General features: G+C 42.3%; 1 protein-coding gene across 1 annotated transcript in view; it reads left to right on the forward strand.

The window, feature by feature from the left end:
- Positions 1–21,906, forward strand: part of ccdc180 (coiled-coil domain containing 180) — a 29,605-nt gene extending 7,699 nt beyond the window's left edge. Inside the window, exons 12-37 of the mRNA XM_070905011.1 lie at positions 2,778–2,897; positions 3,007–3,180; positions 3,298–3,413; positions 3,656–3,782; positions 7,536–7,590; positions 7,669–7,781; positions 7,864–8,045; positions 8,136–8,305; positions 8,702–8,882; positions 8,978–9,124; positions 9,295–9,439; positions 9,616–9,732; positions 9,832–9,909; positions 10,094–10,177; positions 10,897–11,045; positions 11,192–11,259; positions 11,868–11,919; positions 12,332–12,415; positions 12,494–12,560; positions 12,651–12,792; positions 13,445–13,605; positions 13,705–13,830; positions 13,939–14,035; positions 21,091–21,187; positions 21,446–21,596; positions 21,680–21,906. Of these exons, the coding sequence (XP_070761112.1) occupies positions 2,778–2,897; positions 3,007–3,180; positions 3,298–3,413; positions 3,656–3,782; positions 7,536–7,590; positions 7,669–7,781; positions 7,864–8,045; positions 8,136–8,305; positions 8,702–8,882; positions 8,978–9,124; positions 9,295–9,439; positions 9,616–9,732; positions 9,832–9,909; positions 10,094–10,177; positions 10,897–11,045; positions 11,192–11,259; positions 11,868–11,919; positions 12,332–12,415; positions 12,494–12,560; positions 12,651–12,792; positions 13,445–13,605; positions 13,705–13,830; positions 13,939–14,035; positions 21,091–21,187; positions 21,446–21,596; positions 21,680–21,808 (3,132 nt within the window). The 3' untranslated portion in view covers positions 21,809–21,906. The remainder of the gene's footprint in view (positions 1–2,777; positions 2,898–3,006; positions 3,181–3,297; positions 3,414–3,655; positions 3,783–7,535; positions 7,591–7,668; positions 7,782–7,863; positions 8,046–8,135; positions 8,306–8,701; positions 8,883–8,977; positions 9,125–9,294; positions 9,440–9,615; positions 9,733–9,831; positions 9,910–10,093; positions 10,178–10,896; positions 11,046–11,191; positions 11,260–11,867; positions 11,920–12,331; positions 12,416–12,493; positions 12,561–12,650; positions 12,793–13,444; positions 13,606–13,704; positions 13,831–13,938; positions 14,036–21,090; positions 21,188–21,445; positions 21,597–21,679) is intronic.
- The last annotated feature ends 1,036 nt before the right edge of the window (positions 21,907–22,942 follow it).

Consider the following 22,942-nt stretch of genomic DNA (forward strand, 5'->3'; position numbering starts at 1 on the left):
TGTTTCACTACGTTTACTACATGTTTCATTACATATACTACATGTTTCACTACATATACTACATGTTTCACTACATTTACTACATGTTTCATTACATTTACTACATGTTTCACTACGTTTACTACATGTTTCATTACATATACTACATGTTTCACTACGTTTACTACGTTTCACTACATTTACTACGTTTCATTACATTTACTACGTTTCACTACGTTTACTACATGTTTCATTACATTTACTACATGTTTCATTACATATACTACATGTTTCACTACGTTTACTACGTTTCACTACATTTACTACGTTTCATTACATTTACTACGTTTCACTACGTTTACTACATGTTTCACTACATATACTACATGTTTCACTACATTTACTACATGTTTCATGACATTTACTACATGTTTCACTACGTTTACTACATGTTTCATTACATTCACTACATGTTTCATTACGTTTACTACATGTTTCATTACATTTACTACGTTTCATTACATTTACTACATGTTTCACTACATATACTACATGTTTCATGACATTTACTACATGTTTCATTACGTTTACTACATGTTTCATTACATTTACTACGTTTCATTACATTTACTACATGTTTCACTACATATACTACATGTTTCACTACGTTTACTACATGTTTCATTACGTTTACTACATGTTTCATTACATTTACTACATGTTTCACTACATATACTACATGTTTCACTACATTTACTACATGTTTCATGACATTTACTACATGTTTCACTACGTTTACTACATGTTTCATTACATATACTACATGTTTCACTACATATACTACATGTTTCACTACATTTACTACATGTTTCATTACATTTACTACATGTTTCACTACGTTTACTACATGTTTCATTACATATACTACATGTTTCACTACGTTTACTACGTTTCACTACATTTACTACGTTTCATTACATTTACTACGTTTCACTACGTTTACTACATGTTTCATTACATTTACTACATGTTTCATTACATATACTACATATTTCACTACATATACTACGTGTTTCATTAAATTTACTACGTGTTTCATTACATTTACTACATGTTTCATTACATTCACTACATGTTTCACTACATATACTACATGTTTCACTACATTTACTACATGTTTCATTACATTTTCTACATGTTTCACTACATTTACTACGTTTCATTACGTTTACTACATGTTTCATTACGTTTACTACATGTTTCATTACATTTACTGCGTTTCGTTACATTTACTACATGTTTCATTACATATACTACATGTTTCACTACATTTACTACATGTTTCATTACATTTACTACATGTTTCACTACGTTTACTACATGTTTCATTACATATACTACATGTTTCACTACGTTTACTACGTTTCACTACATTTACTACGTTTCATTACATTTACTACGTTTCACTACGTTTACTACATGTTTCATTACATTTACTACATGTTTCATTACATATACTACATGTTTCACTACATATACTACATGTTTCATTACATTTACTACATGTTTCACTACATTTACTACATGTTTCATTACATTTACTACATGTTTCACTACATTAACTACATGTTTCATTACGTTTACTACATGTTTCATTACATTTACTACATGTTTCACTACATTTACTACGTTTCATTACGTTTACTACATGTTTCATTACATTTACTACATGTTTCACTACATTTACTACATGTTTCATTACGTTTACTACATGTTTCATTACATTTACTACGTTTCATTACATATACTACATGTTTCACTACATATACTACATGTTTCATTACATTTACTACATGTTTCACTACATTTACTACATGTTTCACTACATTTACTACATGTTTCATTACATTTTCTACATGTTTCACTACATTTACTACGTTTCATTACGTTTACTACATGTTTCATTACGTTTACTACATGTTTCATTACATTTACTGCGTTTCGTTACATTTACTACATGTTTCATTACATATACTACATGTTTCACTACATTTACTACATGTTTCATTACATTTACTACATGTTTCACTACGTTTACTACATGTTTCATTACATATACTACATGTTTCACTACGTTTACTACGTTTCACTACATTTACTACGTTTCATTACATTTACTACGTTTCACTACGTTTACTACATGTTTCATTACATTTACTACATGTTTCATTACATATACTACATGTTTCACTACATATACTACATGTTTCATTACATTTACTACATGTTTCACTACATTTACTACATGTTTCATTACATTTACTACATGTTTCACTACATTAACTACATGTTTCATTACGTTTACTACATGTTTCATTACATTTACTACATGTTTCACTACATTTACTACGTTTCATTACGTTTACTACATGTTTCATTACATTTACTACATGTTTCACTACATTTACTACATGTTTCATTACGTTTACTACATGTTTCATTACATTTACTACGTTTCATTACATTTACTACATGTTTCACTACATATACTACGTGTTTCATTACATTTACTACATGTTTCACTACATTTACTACATTTACTACATGTTTCACTACATATACTACATGTTTCACTACATTTACTACATGTTTCACTGTTAGTTAAGTCTCGTGGCACTCTTCAACTACTGAACTCCTGAGTGTCTGATACATGAATGAAAGTGTCACAGTGTCTGTGTCGCAATATGACAACATAACTATCACGTTGTTTCTTGCTTTCTAACCATGTTCTCCTGCAGGAGGCGCTCTCAGCTCTGCAGCTGTCAGAGGAGGAGGTGAACGACGTTGTCAGCTCTCAGCTCCTCACTCTGATCAGAGGAAGCCAAAGTCAGGATGACGAGCGATTGGCTGCCTTAGATGTCAGTCACACAAACCTCACTGAGACTATACATGTTTCAGTAGGCTGAATGTCCAAAATATCTGTATTTATGTAACCTGATCTGTCTCTACCTGTCTGTCTGTCTGCAGCTGTGTTGCGACTCTGTGGCCCGTCGCGCTCTCAGTCTCAGCAGGTGTGTGTTTGTTGTCATGCGAGGAGCAGTGTTGCTATGGGAGACACACAGCAGCAGGTTGAAGAGGAGAGAAGAAGAACTACAACAACACCTGGATGACCTCAGATGCTCACAGCAGCATCACATTCAGGTGAGTCTCACAGCAGCTTCACGGGCCCTGACTTTTTCCAAAGAGGCGGGGCCTGAGATAGGACAAGTCTTGTAAACGTCTGTGTTCTCCCATGATGCTTTGCTGTTGTGTTGTCAGAAGAAGAAGGTGCGTCTGGACGACCTTCTGGCTGGACTCCGTCAGGAGAGCAGTGAGGACGCTCTGAAGATGTCTCTGGACAAAACTGTCCACTACCTGCAGGACTTCAAACACAGGTACTGCAGGACACATGCTAATGCTAATTCTAATGCAGAGTGAGTTAGCATTAAGTGTCACTACATGGATCAAACATGCAGCTCTCAGATCAGTTCGTCTGCTGTTTGGAGGAAATTGTTCAATATAAGTTAAAATTGTGTTTTTGTTCCACTTCCAACCATTTACCTCTGAAGGTCTCTTATCAGTTAATGAAGTTATAACTTTCAGATGTATTCGTGTGTGTGTCTGTGTGTGTGCGCAGCTGCAGACAGTGTGTCTCTGATCAGTGTCAGCTCTTGGATCGTCTCCCGTCTCTCTTTCTGGAGGAGCTCCTCTCCTATAGCAGCAGCCTCAGCTCCTTCTACCACCTCAACCACACCTACAGACCGGTAACCATGGCAACCACACCTCAGACACACCTACATCTCTCAATTTCAGTACAGCCTACAACTTTAGGCCGTGGACACACGGATGTCTTCTCATTTCCATTATTACACGCATACTCGCATGTTTTGGTTTTATATGATGAGCTAAACGACTAGCTGGTGACACTCAGTCAGCTGTCCGATAAAAACATCTGGGATCACATTCATGCCAATAAAGATAAATAGATTATAACTTCATACGTCTGAACGCAGCTGAGACTGAACACAGAGACTCCCTGACTGGATCAATAACATTATCAGTTTGTGTGTATAAACATACTAGAAATTTGACTGACATTTAAGTCCATGTGAGATCAGGAGTCACTGGTGTCGAGCTGCGAGTCTTTTAAAAGTCATCAGATATCTGGCTGGAGTCCAGAGGCCTGTACTACGGAGCAGGATTTGAGGTCAGCGAAGTACCCTCAGGGTTAACCCTGTGTTTTCAGGGTCACAACAACGCCATGGTAACTTATGCTGCACACCTAACCTGCTTCAGAGCAGGTTGATGTTCCAGATAACAGATCAACTCGTATGAAAGCTCCGCCTACTGACCAATCAACTCTCTTGGAAAATGACATCACCAATCATAGAAGATCCCGTGGAGCTCGGGGCGGATCATGAGAGGGTCTCTTAAGGGGGCAGAGTGTTCAGAGACTGGCAGCCCTTTGTCTTTCCCTGACGGTGTTTAATATGAGAGATATAGATCCTGGTTGGAGGGAGTGACTCCTGTTTACTGATATCATCCTCCAGCAGAGATTGACTGAAGCACTGAAGCCTCGTACTTGTTGTTCTTAGAAGATATGAAAGTAAGCCTACTCACCGCTTTGAACCATGTTTTTATATTTATGTTTTATTTGCTCCGTCTGAAACTCCGGGGCTGCAGCTGACAGAATAAGACTAAAACTGTCCAACACGCCATAAGAACACATCTCACAACACATGAATTTAATAGAACACACAAATGTAATGACAGTCAGATCTGCTCGGGCCCTCATGATGGCGCAGTGATATTAGAAGCCTTCAGTCACACAGTGGGGGTTGTTGGCAGCTGCTGCTGTGCTGCGTTCAGCCTGGATGATGTGTTGAACTTCTTCTTTGTCTAATATTATAGTTTGCTCATCGGTTGTAAAATATGCCGCTGGAGGCCAGGGCATTGCCATCTAAGGTAACAATATCCTTAGATACTGTGTTTCTGAGGTGTTCAGGGCCGAGAACAATAACTTCTGTCTTGTCTGAGTTCAACATCAGATGATTGCTGGTCATCCAGGTCTTTATGTCCTTAAGGCACGCTTGGAGCTTGGCTAACTGATGAGGTTCTTCTGGCTTGATCGATAAATATAACTGGGTATCGTCTGCATAGCAATGAAAATGTATGGAGTGTTTTCTAATGATATCTGCTAAAGGAAGCATATATAAGGTGAATAGTATTGGTCCAAGCACAGAACCTTGTGGAACTCCATGACTGACTTTGGCGTACATGGAGGATTCATCGTTAACGTGTACAAACTGAGATCGATCTGATAAATACGACTTAAACCAGCTTAGTGCGGTTCCTTTGATGCCAATTAAATGTTCCAGTCTCTGTAATAGGATATGATGGTCAATGGTGTCGAATGCAGCACTAAGATCTAACAAAACAAGTATAGAGACAAGTCCCTTGTCTGATGCAGTTAGAAGGTCATTTGTAACTTTCACCAGTGCCGTCTCTGTGCTATGATGCGCTCTGAAACCTGACTGAAAGTCCTCAAGCAACTTATTGTCATGTAGAAAGTCACACAGCTGGTTGGTGACTGCTTTCTCAAGAATCTTGGAGAGAAAGGGAAGGTTAGATATAGGTCTATAGTTGGCTAAAACCTCTGGATCAAGAGTGGGCTTTTTAAGAAGAGGTTTAATTACAGCTACTTTAAAGGACTGTGGTACGTAGCCTGTTAATAAAGACAGATTGATCATGTCTAGTAAAGAAGTGCTGACTAAAGGTAAAACCTCTTTAAGCAGCCAGGTTGGGATGGGGTCTAAGAGACAAGTTGATGGCTTAGATGAAGAGATGGTTTTAGTAATTTGGTGAAGGTCAATGGGAGAAAAGCAATCTAAATATATATCAGGTTTTACAGCTATTTCTGAGATTCCTGTGTTTGAAGGTAAGATACCACCTGAAGACAGGAGGTGATCAATTCTGTCTCTAAAAGTTAGAATTTTATCATTAAAGAAGGTCATGAAGTCGTTACTGCTGAGGGTTATAGGAATACATGGCTCCATAGAGCTGTGACTCTCTGTCAGCCTGGCTACAGTGCTGAAGAGAAACCTGGGGTTGTTCTTGTTCTCTTCTATTAATGATGAGTACTAGGCTGCTCTGGCTTTACAGAGGGCCTTCCTATAAGTTCTAAGACTATCTTGCCAAATTAAACGTGATTCCTCCAGTTTGGTGGAGCGTCATTTCCTTTCAAGTTTCTGCGCTGTTTGCTTTAATTTGCGGGTTTGGGTGTTATACCATGGAGCTGACTTTCTTTGTTTTATTATCTTCTTTTTAAGAGGGGCAATAGAGTCAAGTGTCAATCGCATTGAGCCTGCAGCACTGTCAACAAGATTGTCCATTTGAGAGGGACGAAGGTTAGCATAGGAGTCCTCAGTTGTATTGAGACGTGGCATTGAATTTAATGCCGATGGAATCACTTCCTTAAATTTAGCTACAGCACTATCAGATAGATATCTGGTGTAGGTTTTTTGCCTAATGGTGTGTAGTCCAGTAATAGGAATTTAAAAGTTATTAAATAATGGTCCCATAACAAAGGATTCTGTGGAAAGACAATTAGATGTTCAATTTCAAGTCCATATGTCAGAACCAGGTCGAGGGTGTGATTAAAACAGTGAGTGGGTTTCTGTACCCTCTGACAGAAGCCAATCAAATCCAATAATGAGATAAATGCAGTACCAAGGCTATCCTTATCAACGTCCACATGAATATTAAAATCACCTACGATAATGACTTTGTCTGTTTTAAGGATTAAACCTGATAAAAACTCTGAGAGTTCAGATAAGAATTCAGAGTATGGACCTGGAGCGCGATAGACTATAACGAATAAAACTGGCTTCAGTGTTTTCCAGGTTGGGAGTGAGAGACTCAGAACGAGGCTTTCAAATGAGTTATAATCCAGTTTAGGTCTAGAGTTCAACAGGCTTGAGTCAAAGATGGCTGCAGCTCCACCTCCTCGGCCGGTGCCTCGAGGGATGTGAGTATTAGTGTGACTGGGCGGAGTGGATTCATTCAGGCTGACATACTCTTCATGACACAGCCAGGTTTCTGTCAGACACAGTAGATCAATATGATTCTCTGATATTAACTCGTTTACTAATATAGCTTTAGATGACAGAGATCTGATGTTTAACAGTCCACACTTCATTTTCCTGTTGTTTTGGACTATAGCAGTGGTGGTCTTTTATTAATGACTCTTGTTTTTCAATGATAATTAATGATTTTTGATTGAATTAATTTAAATGGTGGGGGGGCAGACACAGTCATTATGGGGATTTGGGTGGGTAACTGCTCTAATGGAAGCACAGAGAAGCGTGTAGGACTGCGACTCTGCCTCCTGGTCTGGACTCTGGGTTGTCACGGTTTTGGTTCACTAATAAAGTCAGTGAGATTTCTAGATATGAGAGCCGCTCCATCCAAAGTGGGATGAATGCCGTCTCTCCTCATCAGACCATCTTCCTCCTCAGAGTCCAGAAGAGCTTCAGAACCTCCACCCATCTTCCACCGACCCTGCCAACCCGGGTCAGTCTGGCCTCAGTTCAGTTCAAGGTTTAAATAATGAACTGTTGTGTTTCTAAACTGGTTTGTTTGTTTGTGTAGAAACCAGTGGGGGGGCTGAAATACAGAAACTAGAGGAGATGACGGAGAATCATCCAATCAGCTGTCAGAATTACACAGACCCCGCCCAACCCTCTCTGGATTGGCTGACTGAGGTGAAGCTCTGATCAGTTATTGACAAACAGTGATTGACTTCTTATTGGTCCAAAAAAAAAACGTGTGTGTATGTGTGTGTAGGCGGAGTCCTCTCTGCTGGATCTCTGTGGCATCAGCAGTGATGTCATGTTTACATCATCCAGAGGTGTGGCCTATAGTGGCCCTGCCTTTAGATGCCCTGCCCCCGATCTGCCGGATGACCTGCAGCAGGAAGCACACCTGAGCCTGTTTCCTGTAGAGCTGCTCACACACACATTGAGCAGGTACACACACACACACATGCACACACACGTGTATCACCATGGCAACAGAGGAGCGCCCTCTAGGGCTGACTGCGTGTGTTTGATGACCAGGACACGGACTCTGTTCTTGGACCACCTGGAGCAGCGTTTCCATGACGTCCTCAGCTCGGCCGTTGCCATGGTGACAGACAGGAAGGAAGCGCTGCGTTCAGAGCAGGAGCTCCAACTGCAGCAGCTGAACCCCCAACACATCCAGACCCACATATACCAACCCCGCCTGGGTAACACACACACACTCACATCTCTGTAAAGGGACTCTGACAATAGAAGTGCTTTACAGAGTGATAAAACAAAACATGTTTAAAAGTCAATACAGAGAGACAACACACACACACACACACACACACACACACACACACACACACACAAATAAATAAAAACATCTTGGGTTTATTAAGAAGATGGTGTCAAAGTGGCAGCAGGCTGTTCCATATAACACAGACTGTGTTTTTTTTCATTAATTAACATTTCTATTCGTTTAAGACAAAATATTCTTATTCTTATGTCCTACTAAAACATGCCAAAATGACAGCTAACAGGAGGTTCTGCTACCACCCCGGTGCTATCGGTAGTTACCACCAGTTGTTTCAGCTCTTTGGGTGTGTGTGTTCTTGTAGCTGAGTTGCAGCTCCACAGACAGCGTGTGGACGTTCACTGTGAGGAGGTGTTGGACGTGTTGACCTCCTGCAGGGTGGAGCTGCAGGAGCTGCAGACTTCCATCAGCAAGAAGAACCAGGAGTGCACCATCATTCTATCCAACATGGAGGACAACGTCCAGACAGCTGACAGCAGCCAACGGTAACGACTGACCTGTGGTCAGCTCACTGACTGTTTAGACTCATTACTGGAGAGTCATCTATGTCCTGTATTACAGTCTCTCTTTGTCTCTGCAGTCTGGAGGCTGTGAGTTCCACCCTACAGGACTGTCTGGATCAACATATCAAAGACACCCAGTGCTGTCAGACCACCTTCAGACAGACAGTTCAGTTCAGAGTGGAGGAGGTCAGAAACAGGACAACACAACTCCTCAACTCCTTCAGGTAACACCTGGAAGGGCAGTCTGAAAAAAGTGACAGTCCTCACTGCAGAAGCCTGGGTTCGCTTCCAGCCCGGGCTGCTTGTCATCCCCTCTCTCTTCCCCAGCCTTTCCTGTCTCTCTTTGCAGCTGTCTCGATCCAATAAATTGTCTTTGTGTTTTCTCCTCCTGCAGGTTGTTTAATGAAGGAGGTGATTTTGCTCAGCAGGAGGTGAAGTTGTTTCAGAGGAGACTAAAGGAGGAAACCAAACAGATCAGTGTGACAGAGGAGTCCATCTACTCTGAGCTGGAGGCGTTTGAGTCCAAGAGTTTACAGCAGGTATGAAGTTTCTCTTAATACAGAAGTTCAAACACGACATATATTTATATTGACAATATAACCAAATCTGTGCATGATATCTGTACATATAAGGAACCTGTTAACTGTCCAATAAAAACATGAAGCTAAACTTTACCGTCTTTACACTGACACCAACGATTGTGTTTCTCCGCCAGATGAAGGAGGTATCTGGTCGTTTTGAGGAGAAACTCTCCTTCCTGAAATCTGAGGTGGAATTTATGGAGAAGATCCAGAAAATTATCAGCAGTACACAAGTTCACATCAGGGCTGAGGTACCTGTCTGTCTGTCTGTGTGAATTGCCTGTCTGCCTGTCTGTCTTTATGTCTGTCTCTCTTTACTAAACATGTTGAACCCTGTTTGATCCACGCAGGCAGCCAGCAGTAACCAGCAGCAGTCAGCCATCAGCAGCAGGTTGGAGGATCTGAGGATGATGATGGAGAACACACAGGTACAGACAATACTACTGCTGTAGTACTTTATACTTGGGTGTTGTTGCAGTCCTGCTGTATTACTATTCCTTCTAAGCTACTGTACTTCTCTAATAATACCAAACAGGTTTTACAAAGAACAAGTGGTCCAACCTTAATGTTCCTATTATGTCTCTGTCTGTCTGTCTGTCTGTCTGTCTGCAGATGTCTCCAGATCAGGTGTGTTCTTTCCTGTCATCATTCAATAAAGAACTCAGGAAGTGCTGTCAATACCTGGACTTTTCATTGGTAGGTTACCTCAAGTACTTGGACTACGTCTTGTATGTCTACTTTCTACCTTTCTGCGCTACCACCTTTATGCTTGGACTACCTTATCTTATCTACCTGGACTACCTCTTGTCTTCCTGGACTGCCTCCTATCTTCATGGACTACCTCCTGTCTTCCTGTACTGCCTCTTGTCCTCCTGGACTGCCTCTTGTTTCCATGGTCTACCTCTTGTCTTCCAGCATTACCTCTTGTCTATCTGGACTCCTCTTGTCTTCTTGGACTACCTCTTGTTTCCTTGGTCTACCTGTTGTCCTCCTGGACTACCTCTTGTCTTCCTGAACTGTCTTGTTTATTTGGACTTGGGCTTGTTTACCTGGAATACCCTGGACTACCACCTGTCTGACCATCACCTGTCTGCCTGGACTACCTCTTGTCTACATGGGTTACCATTTTTCTGTGTGAATTACCTCCTGTTTATCTGGAATACCATGGACTAAGTCCTGTCCTGTTTATGTGGACTAAGTAATTTCTACCATAACTACCACACTTCTAACTGGACTATCTCTTATCTGTCAGGACCAGCTCCTGTTTACCTGGACTACCTCTGGTTTATGGGTTTACTTCCTCTTCTACTTGTACTGCCTTTTGTCTATCTGAGCTACCTGCTAACAACCTGGATCTATTCCTATGTATGTGGTCTACTTTATGTCCAATTGGATTATGATCTGTGTGTGTTTAGGACACCACCCTGCAGGAAAGCCTCTCAGCTTGTCCTAAATCCAGAAAGCAGGTCTGGTTAACCCCTCCTCCTGGTTTACTGCAGCTGAGCAGGACAGGTGTGGACCTCCTCGATGACCCTGTAGTGGGCATCATCAAGTCCTTGAACAGGTACACATACTCCAACCAATCCCATGAGTAATACTGTAGAGAATACGAGTACTGCTAGTAGTGTTTGTGCTACCTGATGACAAAGACAAGTAAATGTTTCTTCTTCCTTCCTTCTTCACTTCTATTCAATAATAATAACACAGCAGGTTCTGTATGATCCAGGATGTTGCAGCAGAAGCAGCAGAGAGACCGGAAACAGGAAGAACAGCTGCTGGTAAAAACTGTCTGTGAACATGTCTGGTCAGATTCATAATCTTGCTGACTTCTAGTTCCTGATTTAAATCATCATTTCCCAGTTTTGACTGTTCACAGAAAGTTCTTGTACGGCTGCTTGTGTTCAGACATTTAACATTTCACAGCTTTGACTTCTTTTGTTCAATGAAAGAGATGGATTAGAAGAGAAACAGGTCTATATTTCAAAGAAAGGTATTTACACCCTGTTTCAGCTTGAAATTCTGAACCATGACACCCCCCTGCGTTACACTGCGCCGCTGACACTCCCACCGCCCTCAAAGCTCTGTCCAAATGACATGTCGTAGTTACACTAATTAATGTCTGTATTGTCCAATAACGGCTCATGTTTCACTCGCAAGAACTGAACTTGATTATTCTACTACTGTAGAATTTCTACTACTACCCTCAGTTTTTTACTATCTTTCATACTCCATACGTTGCCTGGTAGGTGTACCGGGATACGTCATAGATCTTTGTACATGTAACTTACTAACTGACCTTTGTTGAAGTCATCACTGATCTCTGTCCCCTTGTCTCTGTGAAAAACCTAACTGAACAAAACAGACTGACAGCAGTTTGTGTCTGTAGGTCCTGTCCAACGTCTTCAACAAAGATGTACTGAGTCTGTCAGTACACTGAGGTACACACACACACACACACTCACTCAGATCGGGTCCAAAATGAAGACCTCTACCTTACATTACTCAGACTACTTGTGAAACCTGGTGTATGAATTGTGCTGTATGAATAAAACTTATTTCAGACTTAGACTTATTAGCGAGGTGTCTGATTCGGGGCACTGTGGGAGTCCAGGATACCAGGGCTGCTGGGATGTAATATTTTGTTTCTGAATAATCAGATCGAGCCCAGATGAAAATCTCCAGGTTAAGCCCAGTCTCATTAAAATGATGTGTGTGTAACCTGTTTCATAGTGACTCAATTCAGTTTTTGATGTTGTGCCTCTTTATTGTAATTTTGCTAAAATAGAAGCTCAGTACAAACTAATGTGACCACCATAAGCCAGCCTGTGTGTGTGTGTGTGCGTGTGTCAGTGTGAGGAGGGGCTGCAGGTCCATCGGGACTGACAGAAGGTTCCAGGTTTCCGAACCCAAGCCAGAGCCAGAACAGAACACAGAGTGAGTCCAACCGGCTGGTCTTTAATCTGGATGGAGGATCTCAGCCAGGTGTTGATCACCTGTGTGTTTGTGTTTCAGCTCCTTCAGCTCCACAGTGAACTCTGTGTTGTGGAAAGCCAATGATGTCCTCCTCCTGGTTGCCGAGGTAACAGACACACTGTTTGTGGATGAATTTCTAAATGTTGTTCTCATGTTAAAAGTTCTTAATTTAAACTTTTCTAATACTCTCTAACAGGACTTTTACCGGAGCGAGCCTCGTGGTCTCAGCAGGTTCCTCCTGGTTCCTGACAGTTTGGACCAATGGGCTGACAGCATGCAGCAGAGGCTGCTGGGATACCGGGAACAGGCCTGGAGGTTTCTGAGCACAAGCAGAGAGGGTAGATGCATTATTTTTTCCCACCTCCTTAGCACCAAGTCCCTGAAACTCTGCCTGCTGTAAACCACTTCAGAACTCTCACATCCTGCCATGTGAGCTGCAGGCGGCGGCTTTTGTCTTGCACCTGCTCCAGGATTCTCTCCACCATTTGTTGTTTTGAGCCCCATCGTGTTGCACAGTCCCGTCATGAAAAACATATTCAGCCTCAGGCTATTAATAACTTCTTAGTAGTCTAACTATAATAAGGTCACCTTCAGAGGTGGCTTTCATTAGGCCAAAACCAAAAATACTGGGGCGAAGTGGTACCTTTTTTAGTGACCAAGTTAGTCTCTGCCATAATGCATTTTCCACCGTCCCGTCACTGATCAATATCCGCTCACATGCACTTGTATTTGTATTTGTTGCATTAGTTGTATTAGTATTTATTAGTGTTTGTGTTGACCTGCTCAGAGACTGCAGATGGAAATGAATGTTACATCTCTTCTTCTGTGAGATGAATGTTTTTTTGTATATAATCCCTGATAAATAAATGTAATAAACTAAACTAAAACTCACATTGGCCCTCACAAAGATAGATAGAGCAGACAGACAGAATAAACAAGGAAAAGAAACTACACACTCTCTGTCTGTCTGTCTGTCTGTCTGTCTCTCAGAGTTGGTGAACCACCTGTCTGTGTTGGAGGAGCTGCTGCATTCGTTACCCTCAGTTTTGATTAGTAACCATGAGCGACAGCAGGGGGTGGAGCTGAGAGAGGAGGTGGGCAGAGTCAGACGGAAGCTGGAGGAGAGGCTGGCAGCCAGCGAGAAGGAGAAGGTGACAATCTGAAATCAGTCTGACATCACAGGTCATCACAGGTCATCAGTAAAACAGACAGCAGATCAGTGCCGACAGTTTCTTCTCTCTGGTTCTCAGTGTGTAAACGTCAGTCAGCTGCGAGTGTCTCTCAGAGACGATGAGCTTCAGACTCTGAACAGCAGCGAGGAGCTCAGACAGCAGCAGCTGCACAGCGCCATCTGCTGCGCACATCTGGAACTACAGGTAGGACAAGGGAGAAGTCAGTGTGACGCTTGTTAAATCAGTACCTGTCAGACCTGCAAGAGGGAGTCAGTGTGACGGCAGTTAATACCTGTGTGTTTTTGTGTTCAGGAGTGCGTGCGAGTCAGAGGGGAGGAGTTTGTGACATCACTGGCCTCTCTGACAGAAAACCTGCTCCATCAGCTGGACAACCTGCTCACACCTGCAGGTAACCTTTAACCTTCAGCCAGCCTGTTGTAATGTTGGGTAACAAGACCAAGTTGCAGAGGCATCAAACTTGATATTTTATGTGCATACACACATACATACATACACACATACATACATACATATATATATAAACATACATACACACATACATACATACATATATATACATACATATATAGACACACACATACATACATACATACATACATACATATATATAAACATACATACACACATACATACATACATACACACATACATACATACATACATATATATATAAACATACATACACACATACATACATACATACACACATACATACATATATATACATACATATATAGACACACACATACATACATACATACATATATATAAACATACATACACACATACATACATACACACATACATACATACATATATATACATACATATATAGACACACACATACATACATACATACATACATACATATATATAAACATACATACACACATACATACATACATACACACATACATACACATACATACAAACATACACACATACATATATATAAACATACATAGACACATACATACATACATATATATAAAAATACATACATACATAGACACATACATACATACATACATACATATATAAACATACACACATACATATATATAAACATACATACATACATACACACATACATATATATAAACATACATACATACATAGACACATACATACACATACATATATATTGTTGAGTGTTCCACCTATGTTGTGTCCGAGTCATGCCCTCACCCCCCTTTTTTTGTTTTCTGAGTGATACTTCAAACTCAGTTGACAAGTTCAAACTAAGTTCAGCTTTAAGGACAGGAAGTACGTTAAACCTGCCTATTCTCCGAAAAGGGAACAGACGTCCTGTGACAGGACAGCCTGTTCTTATACATTCTGTTAAATCGACGTCTAGGTGGCGTGAAGACCAGTTTAGGTTCATGCATCTGCCTGACACCCTGCAAAGTGTGAAATCACACTCTTGCAAAGCAGGGAAGATGAGGTATTCACAAAATGTGGTTAATGGTCATATGGTGTTTAGCGATATGTTTCTCAGAAAATAAACGTTTTGAACCCCTGACCCCTTGGAGGGGGGTAAAGGGTACAAAAAGGGAAGACAGAGGAGTTTTGAGTGCGTGTGTGACTCTGACTGACTGCTTAGGTTTTTGCCTTGGTTGTTCGTGAGACTTTGTTACCAAATTGTTATATTTTCTTCCTTTTTGAACATTTTTGAATCCATTTATTCTTTTTGTTAAAACTCCAATAAAATTGGGTTGTACTTTGTACACTCTGACCAAAGTCCTGTGTTGCTCCTATCTGAGATCATCTAGGTAGCCTCCCTCAGGTAAGAAGACTCCTCTCCTTGAGATATGCTGACAGTAGATAATAATTTGGCTTTGATTGATGAATTCTAAGAAAGCTGCTATGTATATATTATGATGTTTAACATGGAAGGACATGTTAAATAGGTTCAACTCAGTTGTCTGATGTTTTGCTGCTGCTTTGGATTGTTTGGAGATTACTGTTAAAGTTTCTAAATAGTTGGGACACAGGGAGGGATTTCCTAAATTTATCTCTAAATTGTGTATTAGGGATTTGGGCATTTGAGGCGGCCCAGTGTGAAACCAGGCGAGTGTCTGCCACCCTTCCGTGTGGACCTCCCTCAGTATTGATCTTTTCCTTCAGGGTCTTACTGGGGTACCACCAATCTTCAAACACCTATCACACACAGATATTCCTGCTAATATCCAGTCGTTGGCACATAGTCAACTATATAGGCCTCATTGTTATGATATTCCGGGAACGTAACCAGGCTCCCTCAGCAGGCTAAGGCGGTCTTGCGTGTAGATTTTGGGAGTCCGTTCGAAAACCTAAAGATTAGGTCGTAGGACAGCCGCCACTCAATGTGATATCCGCGTTGGGTGGGGGTATCGGTTGTAACACCTAAGAACCTCTTCAATATAAACATACATACATACACACATACATATATATAAACATACACACATACATATATAAACATACATACACACATACATACATAGACACATACATACATACACACACATATACACACATACATACATACATACACACATACATATATATAAACATACATACATACATACATACACACATACATACATACATACACACATACATATATATAAACATACATACATAGACACATACATACATACATACATACACACATACATACACACACATACATATATATAAACATACATACATACATACATACACACATACATATATATAAACATACATACATACATACATAGACACATACATACATACACACATACATATATATAAGCATACATACATACACACATACATACATACACACACACACACACACATATATATATAAACATACATACATACACACATACATATATATATAAACATACATACACACACACATACATAGACACATACATACATACATCCATCCATACATACATACATACATACACATACATACATACATACATACATATGTATGTAAAATGGCGCCGCGCTGGTGGCAGCCTGTTACAGCAGCTCCGTAACTTTCGCTCTGTTTTTAGACTCTTAAGTGTTTTTTGTGTACTTTTTAAATGTATTTTCATATACACGGACCCCTCAGCAACTACGCAACTATGGATGTTCATCTGGTGACATTAGTAGTTTGCCTCTTGCTGTTTTTCGGACTTTTGGACTCTGCCTCGGGAAACTCATTCATTCATGGATCCATTGTTTACACTCGGGATCAGCTGTTAGCCCTGAGCCGCACACCGCCTCTCAGCGCGGAGAGACCGGACATCCCCGCGGAGATAAGGAGAAGGAGGAGAGGCTGGAGTAAAGCGCCGGGAGCGGAAAAGACGGTATAAACCAGGGGTGCACACACTTTTTCAGCATGCGAGCTACTTATAAAATGACCAAGTCAAAATGATCTACCTACTATAAAAATGCAAAACATATATTTATTTTTAAATATATTGAGTATTCTTTATATGTACAATATATGTTGGTGTACCTTGCATAACTGCATGAACCCATATTGCACAATATAACTTTTGTCATTACCTTACTCTGATGACTTGCACTGAATGGAATCAGCCAGGGATGCATTTTGCCGCACTTGGCGCGCTTGTACGCGCATGCGTGGTGACCCATGTGTCAGAAAAGATCAGATGTCAGACTGGCTGCCCTGTATGTCAATCAAGTGACAAATTTCATAGTGAGGATGGATGATAGGCTGACGTCTATTTTTTTTAATGCCATGCGATCTATCCACACTACCTTTAAGATCGACCGGTAGATCGCGATCGACGTATTAGGCACCCCTGGTATAAACCATGTATACCGTCTGTCATCATGGGGAACGTAAGATCGCTCCCCAACATGATGGACGAGCTAACGGCGCTAACCCGGCTTCAGAGGGAGCATCGTGAGTGCAGTCTCATGTGCTTCACCGAGACGGGGGTGAATGAACTTTCCCCGGACTCAAACGCAACCCTGGATGGCTTTCATCTTGTTCGGGCCGACAGGAAAGCTGTGGAGAGCGGTAAGAAGAAGGGCGGGGGTATTGCCATGTTTGTAAACCAGAGATGGTGCAACCCGGGACACATCAGCATCAAGGAGCAGCGCTGCACCAGAGACATTGAGCTGCTAGCTGTTGGTATTCGGCCATACTACCTCCCGAGGGAGTTCTCACATGTTATTGCTGTAACTGTGTACATCCCTCCATCGGCCGATGCTGCTGCAGCCTGCAAGCTCATTCACACTGTCGTCTCTCAGCTACAGACTCGGCACCCCCAAGCCCTCCTCCTCATCTCCGGTGACTTCAATCATGCTTCCCTGTCCGCTACTCTCCCCACCTTCACCCAATATGTGAAATGCCACCAGGGACAATAAAACTTTGGACCTACTGTATGCAAACACCAAGGATGCATACACCTCACTCCCCCTCCCCCCGCTTGGCTGATCTGATCACAACCTTGTTCACCTCCGTCCGGACTACACCCCCCTGGTGAATAAACATCCACCTGTGGAGAGGTCAGTGATGGTGTGGTCTGAGGAGGCCAGTGCAAGGCTCAGGGACTGCTTTGAAACAACAGACTGGGAAGCACTCTGCAGCCCTCATGGAGAGGACATTGACAGTTTGACCCACTGCATTCCGGACTATATCAACTTCTGTGTGGAGAATACGGTGCCTTCCAAGAAGGTACAGTGTTTTCCCAACAACAAACCCTGGGTGACCCCCGACATTAAGGCCCTGCTGAGTGAAAAGAAGAGGGCCTTTAGGTCGGGGGACAAAGAGCAGCTGCGGAGCATCCATAAGCGGCTCCGGCAACAAATAAGGAAGGGCAAGGAGAGCTACAGGAGGAAACTGGAGGAACATCTGGGGCAGAATAACACCAGGGATGTCTGGAGAGGACTTAAGAAGATCTCTGGACATGGAAAAGGTGAGGGGAGACATCAGGACAGTGGAGACAGGGACTGGGCTAACAAACTAAACCTGTTCTTCAACAGATTCGATTCTGCCCAGTCTCCCTCCCCCACCTATTCTGCCCCCTCTTCACACCTCCCCGAGCTGGCCTCCACTCCACCCCCCTGCTCGTCCCCTTCCTTATTAACACCAGACCGTCACCAGTCCACAACTCGGTCTGAAAAAAGTCCTGGCCCTGTGGAAGACTTCCTGCATGGTCCTGGTACCAAAAACGGCGCACCCCAGGGAACTCAACCACTACAGGCCTGTCGCCCTGACCTCTCACCTTATGAAGACCATGAAGAGGATCATCCTCAAACACCTGCGACCCCTGGTGAGCACAACGCTGGACCCCCTCCAGTTTGCTTACCGTCCCGGAGTCTACACAGATCCCTTTCCCACCTGGAAAACATTGGAAGCACTGTGAGGATCATGTTCTTTGACTTCTCCAGTGCCTTCAACACCATCCAGCCAGCACTGCTGAGGGTGAAGTTGGAGGGAGCGGGAGTTGACCGTCACCTGGCTTCATGGACAATCGACTACCTCACCAACAGACCACAGTATGTGAGGCTCCGGGACTGTGTGTCTGATGTGGTGGTCTGCAGCACGGGGCCCCCCAGGGTACGGTTCTCTCTCCATTCGTCTTCACTCTCTACACCTCAGACTTCAGACACAACACTGTCAGCTGTTATCTGTCTGTCTGTCTGTTATCTGTCTTGTCTGTCTGTCTGTCTGTCTATCTGTGTCTCTATGTCTATCTCTCTGTCTCTGTCTCTCTCTCTCTCTCTCTCTCTCTCTCTCTCCCTAAAACCCAACCGGTCAAAGCAGATGACCCCCCACCTAGAGTCTGGTTCTGCTCGAGGTTTCTGCCTCTTAAAAGGAAGTTTTTCCTTGCCACTGTCGCCAAAGTGCTTGCTCATGGTGGGAACTGTTGGGTCTCTGTAATAACATTATAAAGAGTCGGTCTAGACCTGCTCTATTTTGTAAAGTGTCATGAGATGACTTTGTTGTGATTTGGCGCTATATAAATAAAATTGAATTGAATTGAATTGAATTGTCACATCCAGAAGTTCTCTGACGACACTGCCATCGTTGGATGTGTGTCTGAGGGGAACCACCTGGAATACAGGGAGGTCATCAGCGACTGTGTCAGCTGGTGCGAGCTCAACCAGCTTCACATCAACGCCAGCAAGACGAAGGAGATGATGATCGATTTCAGGAGGAAGTCATCCAGCATCACACCGGTGAACATCCAGGGTTTGGACATTGAGGTGGTGGAGAACTACAAATTCCTGGGTGTTCTCCTGAACAATAAACTGGACTGGTCTGACCACACTCAGGCCCTGTACAAGAAGGGTCAAAGCCGCCTCCACCTGCTGAGGAGGCTGGGGTCCTTCAGTGTGTGCAGGAAACTGCTCCGGACTTTTTATGACACTGTGGTAGCTTCGGCTATCTTCTATGCTGTGGTCTGCTGGGGGGGGCAGCACGGACAGGGACAGGAGGAGGCTCAATAGACTGATTAGGCGAGCCGGCTCTGTTCTGGACTGCCCGCTGGACTCCATTGAGGAGGTGGGGGAGAGGAGGATGTTAGCCACGCTGACATCCATCATGGACAACACCTCCCACCCCCTGCACGAGACTGTGGGGGCCCTGAGCAGCTCCTTCAGCAGCAGACTGTTACACAAGACTGTTTAACTGCACATAAATCTGCACAATTTGTACATACTTTATATTTTCCGTGTATATATTTATTTTTGTCCCCCATATTTTTTATATCTTTTTTTATATATCATAAAAAAAAGTTATTTGTATATTGTTTTTCTTTTTAAAAAAATACTTCTACTTCTTATTGACACAGTGCTGTCTGCTGTGTGTTTCTGCACCTTTCTGTCTTTGCTGCTGTGACTTGTAAATTTCCCCACTGTGGGATTAATAAAAGTCTAAGTCTATATAAACATACATACATACATACATATACACACACACACACATACATATATATATAAACACATACATACACACACACATACAAACATATAAACATACACATACAAACTTACATTCAGTGTCATCTGAACACATGCTTCGATGGAAGGACACAACTCAAAGACATCTGACCTTTTGTGCAAAGGAGTTCAGTTGGTCAATGCAACAAATGCACTCAAATTTGATTGCTGATCTAAAAATAGTGCAGAATCAAAATATTTCTTCTTCATAAGTTATTGTGTTTTTAAATGTTTCTGAGTCCTCAAACGTGATTATTTCCAGGATTATTACGTGAAAATATCTGAGATTTTCAACGTGGTCTCAGACCTTTGGACCCCACTGTGTATATAAACATAGAAACATACATACATTCCACATACTCTTCATCATACACATAGACAATGCATATATTTATTTTCTAATTTTCACATTTATTAAAAATATTAATGTATATATTAATACATGTGACAAATAAAGTATTGAATCCTGAATTAAGTTGTTTCTGTTTGTTTCCATAGAAACCGAAGCAGCGTCATCACACCAGCACCTTGAAGACAGCACAGTTACCATGGAGACAAGAGCTGAAACAGGACAGAAACCCTGCATAGTCAGCTGGTAACACCTGACCTCTGACCTGCTGCATGTTGGATCACATTATTACTGTTACTGTGACTTCAGAATAAAGCTGATATGGATATAAACAGCAAGTAGTCAAGATGTTGTTGATCCTTCACAATAAAAGCCCTCCAGCTGCTTCACACTAGTTGTTTTTTGCAGATTTCTGGCAGCTTCTAACTGCTGGACTCATAACACTCTGAATATACGTGTGTGTGTGTGTGTGTGTGTGTGTGTGTGTGTGTGTGTGTGTCTCAGGTCCTGGTCTGGTATCTCGTACCTGTCACCCCCTACCAACAGCACTGCTGACCCGCAGTCTGGTATTACCATGGCAACAACTACATCCACCACGACCAGGTGCACCCTGGGACATCTGGCTGTTAAAGAGCAGAGAGACGCTTCTTTGAAGGTAAGCACTCATATACACGCACACACACAAATCAGTCACATAAGCACCTACTCTGTGCTTTTATTTGTGTGTGTGTGTCTCAGAGGTTCGAGCAGCTGTTCAGGTCGGAGTTCTTGCGTTCAGACGACGACAAACGAAGACGACTGAGTGAACTACAGAGCTGGAGCACACACTGGAGACAGCAGATACACACTCTGACACACACACACTGATACACACACAGACACACATGCAAGCTGTACTGTGTTGCCAGCGGCTGATTGGCTGTCTGCTGTGTACACTGTGATGTCAGCTGTATTGATGTTTGTTAATAAACCACAGAAGAAGAAGACAGCTTGTTATTGGTGTGTTTTACGTGTAGTTCCATTTAGCTGTACAGAAGAAGAATGGACTGGACTACACTACATGGCCAAAAGTATGTGGATTTCTAAGGGGGCAGTGCATGGAACTCTAAAACACTATGCAGAAACGGGATCAGTTGTATCCAAAGCTCGATCAGGCAGACCAACAGTGACCACACCATCAGAAGATCAATACATCAAGCTTAGTTCCCCGAGAGATAGAAAAGCACCTTCATCACAGATACACAATCTGCTAAATAAAGAACGCCACACTCCAATCAGCAAAAGTCCTGTCAAAAGAAGGCTGTCTTGTAGTGGTCTCAGAGGACCAGTAGCAGTTTCTAAACCACTTCTCAGAAGGGGAAACAAGGCCAAACTCTTGGGGTGGGCTAAGAAACAGCAGCATTTTACTGTGGATGAAGAAAAGTCCTATTTACTGATGAATCCAGGTTAGAGACTTCTGGCAGTAACAGAAGGGTGTATGTAAGGAGACGAGCAGGAGAGAGAATGATACTGCAGTGGATCAAACCAACAGGGAAACATGGTGGGAATATTCAAGTCTGGGGGGGTTTGCCTACTCTGGAGTTGGACCCCTGCAGTGAATCGACTACACCCTGACCAAGGAGAAGCACCACTCCATCCTTCAGAGACATGCTGTACCCTCTAGTCTGCATCTTTGTGGAGAGGGCTTCATACTGCAGCAGGATAAGGACCCCAAACATACCTCAGAGCTTTGCAAGAACTACTTGAAGACCAAAGAAGACCAAGGAGTCCTGACTGTCATGGACTTTCCTCCACAGTCACCTGACCTCAACCCCATTGAACTATTTATGGGGGCACTTGAAGACTCAGAAAGCCAAGCCTTCTGTGACATCACAAGAAGCCCTCTGGAACATTGTCAGATCATGCTGGGATAACATGGGTCATCAGGTTTGGCACAAACTTGTGGAGTCCATGCCAGCTGGACTGCATGCTGTCATCAAAGCAAAAGGGGGACATACCAAA

The sequence above is a fragment of the Enoplosus armatus genome, chromosome 4, assembly GCF_043641665.1.
Source record: "Enoplosus armatus isolate fEnoArm2 chromosome 4, fEnoArm2.hap1, whole genome shotgun sequence".
NCBI classification, from domain to species: domain Eukaryota; kingdom Metazoa; phylum Chordata; class Actinopteri; order Centrarchiformes; family Enoplosidae; genus Enoplosus; species Enoplosus armatus.